General features: G+C 50.6%; 1 protein-coding gene across 2 annotated transcripts in view; it reads right to left on the bottom strand.

Annotated features, from left to right (window-relative positions):
• BCL7A (BAF chromatin remodeling complex subunit BCL7A) overlaps positions 1 to 7,518 on the bottom strand; it is a 21,882-nt gene that overhangs the window by 9,014 nt on the left and 5,350 nt on the right. The window contains exons 3-5 of one of the 2 annotated variants that reach the window (XM_019648922.1): positions 6,378 to 6,561; positions 6,059 to 6,155; positions 1,963 to 2,130 (exon numbers count right to left, since the gene is read on the bottom strand). In XM_019648922.1, the coding sequence (XP_019504467.1) occupies positions 1,963 to 2,130; positions 6,059 to 6,155; positions 6,378 to 6,561 (449 nt within the window). The remainder of the gene's footprint in view (positions 1 to 1,962; positions 2,131 to 6,058; positions 6,156 to 6,377; positions 6,562 to 7,518) is intronic. The other variant, XM_019648923.1, reaches the window with a different exon arrangement.

Below are 7,518 nucleotides of genomic sequence, written 5' to 3' on the forward strand. Positions count from 1 at the left end.
CCCAGATGTAGGCATAGAAATCACGAAGGTGGCTGGTCACCCGGAGAGTCACGCTGCCCCCTTGGACTGGCCTGAACGCTCAGTGGCCCTGGAGCTCACGGAGTGTTCAAGGGCTCGGCGCAGCGGCCTGATTCTCTTAGCAGAGCGGTACTGGAACTCACCCAGGGGAAATTATTTTCCTGGGGCCTAAATTTAGTCCAGGGAGTTTGAACATTATGTCATTCCCTGAACTCACTCAGCAGTAAACAAGTTCAATGCAAGGTCAACAGCTGGTGACCAACCACCCTGTCCCACAGGCAGGCTGGCAGCATGCGCCCACCTGGAAAGGCTGCAGGGGGTTTGCCTCCGCAACCTTCCCACGCGAGCTCAGGCAGCCAGCCCCCGGCAGTGGGCAGGTGGGCCTGGCCCGCTTTGGTGGTCCTGCCTGAGCAATGCTGGGCAACGGTGCAGGACTAGTGACCTGCGGTGGCCGGAAGAGGACGCTGGTGTGGTTCCCACCTAGACGTGTAAAGCTTGTGGGGCTGGTGGTTACCAAATGTGGTAGTTATGGAAGGCAGCATTAACCCAAGATATGATTCCTGCAGCTGAGCTTGAACTGGCCCTTGAGGGCAAAGGAGACACAGACCCGAATCATGGGAGAACTGCTGGAAAGAAAGCCGGACGTGGTCCACACCTGGTCCTGCAGGGCCCCTGCCCCAGGGTCCCCAGATCACCCCCCCACACACACACACTGCTCACCAGGCCCTTCCTGCGCACCAGGCTAAGCCGAGCATGTCACTGCCTTTCCTGCCTCACTCCTTGCAGGGACCTGACAAGGGAGGCAGCTTTTCTTTATCTCATTTTATAAATAAGGAAACAGGAAGGTGTGCAGGAGGTGACGCTGCCAGCTCAAGGCCACACGGCTAGCAAGTGTCAGCCTAAATGTGACCAGCTCTTCCTATGTCCACACCCCTTTGGCCTGTGACCACGTGGCAGTCTGGGAACTGCAGCTCACTGTCCAGCATCACGAGAGAGTATCGGACCACATATCACTAGCCCGGGAAAAGATCAAAATTCAAAATACAGTTTGTACTGAACGTGTATGGCTTTCGTACCATCCTAAAATCGAAAGATCGTAGGGCGAACCATTGTAAGTCAGGGACCATCTATGTTTGAAAATTTTCATTTAAAGGTAGTCCAGAGACCTCAAAATTAATGAACATATACACATGTGCGCACACACACACACACACACACGCACACACGTCCTCCACAATCAGACCCCTTCTTACTGAGCCCTCCACTCCCACCATGGTGCAGCCACCATGCTCTCCCACCAGAATGACTGCACTAGCCCCCTCACCGGTCTCCTGCCTCCACCCTGGCCCCTCCATTGTCCTCAATCACAGCAACCCAAGCGATCCTTCAGATCACAACACTGAAACTCCCAGTGACTCCCATCTCACTCAGCAGAGAAGTCAGGGTCTGCTACGTGGCCTTATGAGCAATGCACACTGCAGGCCCCGCCTCCTCTCCAACCTCATCTCACGGTCTGAGCCCCTCACCCTCTCCCCCACCCACAATGAGCACGTTCCCACCTCAGGGCCTTTGCACAGGTTCTCTCTGCCCACAATGCACTTCTCCCAGTTATCCACATGGCTTGCTTCCTCTCTGAATCTGAGCCTCATTTGCATAGTGAGGCCTTCCCTGACCCCCCGATGCGGCAAGACTCCCCATTACCTTTTCTTACTTTATAATTCTCCACAACACTTATTTTCCAAATGCTAAATCATGTGATTTTTAAATTACCCCCCTCTCTCCCGCCAAGAATATGAACTCCAGGCGTTACCTTTCTTCTGCCGTTGCCTTCTGGGGGCCGGCACATGGCAGGGCCTCCTTAGAGACCTGTCAACTGTCTGCCCGACTGAAGGCTGGATGGAGAGAGGGAGGCCCCTCTGAGCCCAGGTCCCCAAGGGCACATACCTTCAGCCCTAGGGAGCTCCTTTCCCTCGGCCTGGGCCTCGTCGGCCTTGGTGTCGGCGCCATCGCCTGGCATGGACGAGTTGGGCTCTGGAGCAGGGCTTGAGTTGCTGCTGTTCTCCTGTTTGATGGGGGAGGCATCGGCTATGGAGCTCTGGTTGCTGTTATCGTCTGCGTGGAGGGAACAGAACCACAGGTGAAATCGGGCAGCTGCTGGGAAAAACCGGGTTGAAGGCTCAGCTTTCCAAGCCTCCGTGCCTGCAGCAGGACAGTCTCCCGGGAAAGAAGACACTTTCTCCTTTCGAACCTCTCGGCTGACACACCCAGCGCCAGCCCTCACAACCTGCGACCTGTGAGGCAAAGGGTTCTGGGAGTTGGACCTGACCTGCCCCCACGGGCCACCTGAGGACAAGTCTGTGTTTGGAGGTGGCCAGCTACACACGGTGGCCTGGCACAGTCTGACTTTTTGGGGGACATCTGAGGTCTCCTTTTAGGTGAGGAAACCAGACATCTTGTGCCCTTGGCTCTGAAGCGGTACAAAGGCCAACACAGGTCCACGAGGCAACACTGCCAAGAGGTTTCGCCTGATCTCATTAAGTCTCTAGATCAAACTTCCACTTGACACAAGATACAAGGGAGGGAAGAACTAGTTCACAGCACAAAGTGGGATATTCCACAGGACAATAGGCCCGGGTTCCTCAAGTCAATACCATTAAATTTTTTTTTTAAAAGGAGAAGTATGGAAGATTATTGTAGATTACAGGAAATGAAGAGACGTAACAGCTATACGTGATGTGAGAAAATCATTTGGATCCTGTTTTGAACATGTCAGCTGTTAAGAGATGTTTTGGGGCAATTGGTAAATTTGAATATAGTCTGGAGTTTAAAAGATATTGAGGAATTATTGTTAATTTTGTTAGGAGTGACAACGGTACAGTGGGTGTATAGCAATGTCATTGATTAATGATGTGTGCTCAAGTGTTTAGATACAGACTTAAATATCATGATGCAGGAAAATTTACTTTAAAATGCTCTAACAGAGGCTCCACACAATTGTCAGAATTCCCTGAACTGTACACTCAAGAGCTGTGCATTTTTCATATGTAAATTGTAATTCAATTTAAAAACAACACAGTTAAAAAAAATAGATGAGGCAAATATGGCATGATATTAGTGGAAATCTAGGTAGCAGGTATATGGGGTGGTTCATCATCGTAGTCATGCTACTGTTCTCTCTTATGAAATTTTTCATAATGAAAAGCAGAAAGGAAATAAACTTAATGAGGCAATTGCATTAGTGTTAAGCTGGAGGCAGAGCTGGGGTCCCAGGGCACATGCCCCCTTACTTTGGACCCCCTTTCTTGGGCACAGAGAGTCATCTTAAACTGTGGATACGGAAGCAGCAATTTCAAAAATAACACTGTAAACTTACGCTGCTTTTCTGGGCCATGCTGTACACCTGAGACCAAGGCCATTTTTGTAAGGAGAGGAGGGGGAGGGGAGTGGAGAGGGGGAGCATTTACAGTCACCTTGTTTAATCCTCTCAACAACCTACCAGGTAGGTGCTGTTACCACCCTCACTTTACAGAGGGGGAAACTGAGACTCAGAGCAGCAGAGCCCTTTGCTCAGGCTGGTCCTCCCAACTCCGAACCCCCCGTCTTTCTTCCAATCTTAACCTGCCGAGGGAGCGCCAGGCAGTCACGCAGCCCCAACTGGGTACATTGCATCTTAAGTGTACTCTGGGGGCTGCTTAGGAGTGAATTCTGGGGCTTAAAACAAAAAAAATGTACACTCTCCCGATTTGCCTTTTGAGAAAATCTAAACCTCTTCCTTAGGCCAGGATACGTGCGTTATGTGTAAGAAGCATGGAAGGCAGAGAGGCTGGACCCACAGGTCCCAGCGTGAGATTATATTAATGAGTGCCAATAAGCTCTAATGTTTAGCAAGTTAGCCGCCCAGCCTGGGACGGTGTGACCCTGATACGGGGGCTCCCCTCGGTTGGACCCTGGAGACTATAGAGAGCTGGTTGCAGAGGGCCTCCTTCACCTCCCCCTACCCCGTCCTCCCACCCGGAGCCTCCCGCACAAATCCAGCCGGGCCCCCACATCTTGCCCCAAACTTTCACTGACGTGCTCTGTGGTTGGCCTTGGTCTTGGCTGCACATGTACTGAAGTGGAAATGACACATGAGAAGGTGAGCATGGCTCCTGGTTTGTTTAGCATTCTAGTTTTTTTTTTCTGGAGGGCTAGTCTAGATTTTTCTAGTGGCCACAAACTCAGATGCTGCCTCACAAAGGACCTCACATGCCAGGATGGCCATTGCTGACCTTCCTGACTCGGGGCAAGTCACGGCCTTCTCTGAGCCTTACTCCCCTCATCTGTACAACGGGGCTTGTTTTTAGGATCAAAGGAGGCGATACATGAAGTGGGCTTAGCAAGATGCTTGGCACCTTGTGACGGCTTCTTAAATGTTAAGCTACCAACATATCAAAGCTGTAAAAAAATTATCTTAATACTCACAATAACCTTATGAAGTAGGCGTTACCATCACCATTTGACAGATTGAAAACAGACAAGCCCGAAGGCTATGAGTTAAGTAACTAGTCCGGGGTCACCCAGCTGCAGGGAGACCCGAGGAGAGTCAGGTTGGAACCCAGGTAGGATCTCTGCTCTAAAAGTCCCTCACCTGTAATCCTATGATTCAACCAAAGCCCTGAGCCAGGCCTGGAGTCTTCTTGACCCTTAGAGAAAGGGGGAGCCAGCCAATGCCAGGGAAACAGGTATTACGTCCCAGCCCAAATTCCTGCTTCCGAAAACGAAATGCATCCCAACTATGATTGCATGGCCAGCGGGAGGCTTTCTGCACACGCTACCCAGCTGCAAAACCCCCTGTGCTTTCTCGTCCCCTCCTATCACACTCTGGGTTTCTTTTAGCAACAAGCCAGACTCTATCCTCGGACCCTGGGACAATGTCCTCCAGACGTGTCAGTCTCCCCAGTACAAGACAGCCCTGGGTCTGGAGGGTTAGGAACTTATCAAACCAAAACTCCTTTTTCAGATGTACTTACTCATTTATCTTAATACCACCTTGTGCCAAAGGCACAGCGTGGTCAAAAGTACGAAGACACTGAACTTGGGATCAAGAGATGGAAAGAGGCAAATGCTGCAAGCTTTTAACGCCAGTAGGCCAGGCAGATGACAGAAGGTGAGCCAGGTGGGCCCGGAGAGGCAGCACCCTCCCTAAGTGCTACAGCCTCGAGACGGAGCACATGCCCGGAGTTTCGGGTTCTGATTTCTCTAAGGATGGCAGAAAAGCAGATTTCCTGATTTATAAGTATCAGAAAGTCAATGTTTTAGAGACTTAACATTTGACTCTCTCAGGTCAGAAGTTGGGTGGCGGTTTTCCTTGGAGGGGTGGGGACGGCCAGGAGGGGACACCTGGGCCAGTGACTTGGGTATGTGTCGTCTGTCAACAGTGCATGCAGCTGTACGCATAGGGTCTGTGCCTTTCCTCTCAGATAAAAAGGTAAAAAAGAGATATAAACACCAGTCACGTCAAGACAACTGCAGGCTGGCTGGAGCGCACCCCGAACCTGGATTTGATGGGTGGCACCCCGGTTACAGCTTTTTAAATAAGACAGCAAAGGAAGTTAGGCTGGCGCCGTGGAACACAGGTCCCAGAGTGATGGACGTGAAGTCAGGAATCCAGGTTGGAGCTTCCCAGCAGCCGAAGCAAAATGGGAAAATGGAACAGAGAGTCATTTATACGGCATGTCAGGCTTAGGAGGGAAAAAGAAACGTACGCCCCAAAAATCTGCTGGGCACCCAGAGCTGAAAGAACATCTCCTCTGAGAGTTTTGTCCCTGGGTGAGAAGAAGGTCTCGTTTTGTTTCTTGGCTTGTTGGGCTGGGGAAAGCAGTTTCTTCTCCTCCACAGAACCTTCTCCTTGGCACACACGCCTCCTGGTCCTGCCCAGCCCTCCTACCCCTCACCTGGAATGTGAACAAACCTGCTGGTGAAACAAAACGCAACTGAGTGCTCTGCTCGGCCCAGGGGCCTGGCGGGAGAGGGCCCGGCACGGGGGGCGGGGGGAGCTCACCATGCATGTCCATCATCCCTGGGGAGGAGCTATTCTCCGGCGTGGTCACCTCTGAGCCACACTTCTCATCTTTGCCCTTTTTCTTGTTCTTGTTTTTCTGGAGGAGAAAATGGAGCAGAACACCGAGTCACCAAATCACATGTGTGCGCAAAGGAGAGAGGCCCTGGGGTGGGGAAGATGAATATTTTATTCTACGGACTTGTCTTAGAGCCCCCAAGTCCCTGGAGGGCTCTCCTTGGCCTGCATCGGAACACATCCCATTGGGGACCTCATCAAAGAGCCCAGCGGGGGGAGGATTCTGGGCTGGGGATAAACCCACCGTGTCTGTGGGCCGGCACCTGCAGGCAGGCAAACACCCTGGCTGGCGGGAGGTTCCTCCTCCTTTAGGGAAAGCATCTGGGGAAAAGGCCACGGTCACAGGCCCAGAGCAGGTACAGTGATGCCAGGTGAGCCATGGAAAACCTGAGTTACACGTTCCCATGCTGGTGAGGCCCCAGGGCTGCCTTTCTCCAGCACCACAGTGGAAGACGAGGGGAAGAGAGAGGGAGAAGGTTTGCACGCGGTTCTATTTTTTACAACTGGAATGGGGTCATGTCAGAAACAACCTGTGTCCATCGGTAAGAGTCATTAAATAAATTATGGTTCATTCATTCGATGGTAACGTGATGTCACAATTACGGAGCATAAGGCAGCCCTTCCATTCATGATCAGGAATGATCTACAAAAATGTCAACATCAAACACAATTCAATTTCCCCAAGATGTATAGAAAGTGAAGAATGGAAAGGACAAACAAACATGGCCTTGTGTGTTTGTGGGCACCCGCTCTCTGTGGGAGGATAAACACTGGGTGCCTCCAAGTAAAGGAGCTAGGTGGGGTGGGGTGGGGTGAGGGGTGTGCACAGGGATGGGAAGCAGGTTTATATTGGGTTGTCGGACAAGTCATGGTGTATTTTTTCTGTTTTTCGTTGCAAAAATGCGTCATGACTTTTCCGACAACCCAATAAAATGGTAGACAGTAAAAAAAAAAAAAAAGCTAATATTTGAAGAATACATCAACCTAGAAAGACAGAACGTAGATTGGTGGCTTCCAGGATCTTGGGTTGGGGGTGTGGCTGCTAAGTTTTCTTTTCGGGGTGAAGAAAAAGTTCTGGAATTACAGCGGTGATGGTTGCACAATTCTGTGAATATACGAACACTGACTCGTACACTTTAAAAGAGTGAATTTTATGGCAGGTGAATTGTCTCAGTTTAAAAGAAGGTTTTAAAGTAATGTTTGAATTTTGTAACACATTTTACCTATTTAAAAGAATAAAATTTTCCAGAGTTCTAAAGAGAAAAAAAAAAGTGTTGTAACCGTGTGTTTAAAAAAAAAAAAAAAGGGGCCAGCCGAGTGGCACGTTGGTTAAGAGCTGGCTTGGGACGCCAGAGGGCCCCGGTTCGGATCCCACATATGAGGGC

Source organism: Hipposideros armiger, unplaced genomic scaffold (genome assembly GCF_001890085.2).
Source record: "Hipposideros armiger isolate ML-2016 unplaced genomic scaffold, ASM189008v1 scaffold_128, whole genome shotgun sequence".
In the NCBI taxonomy this organism is placed as follows: Eukaryota; Metazoa; Chordata; class Mammalia; order Chiroptera; family Hipposideridae; genus Hipposideros; species Hipposideros armiger.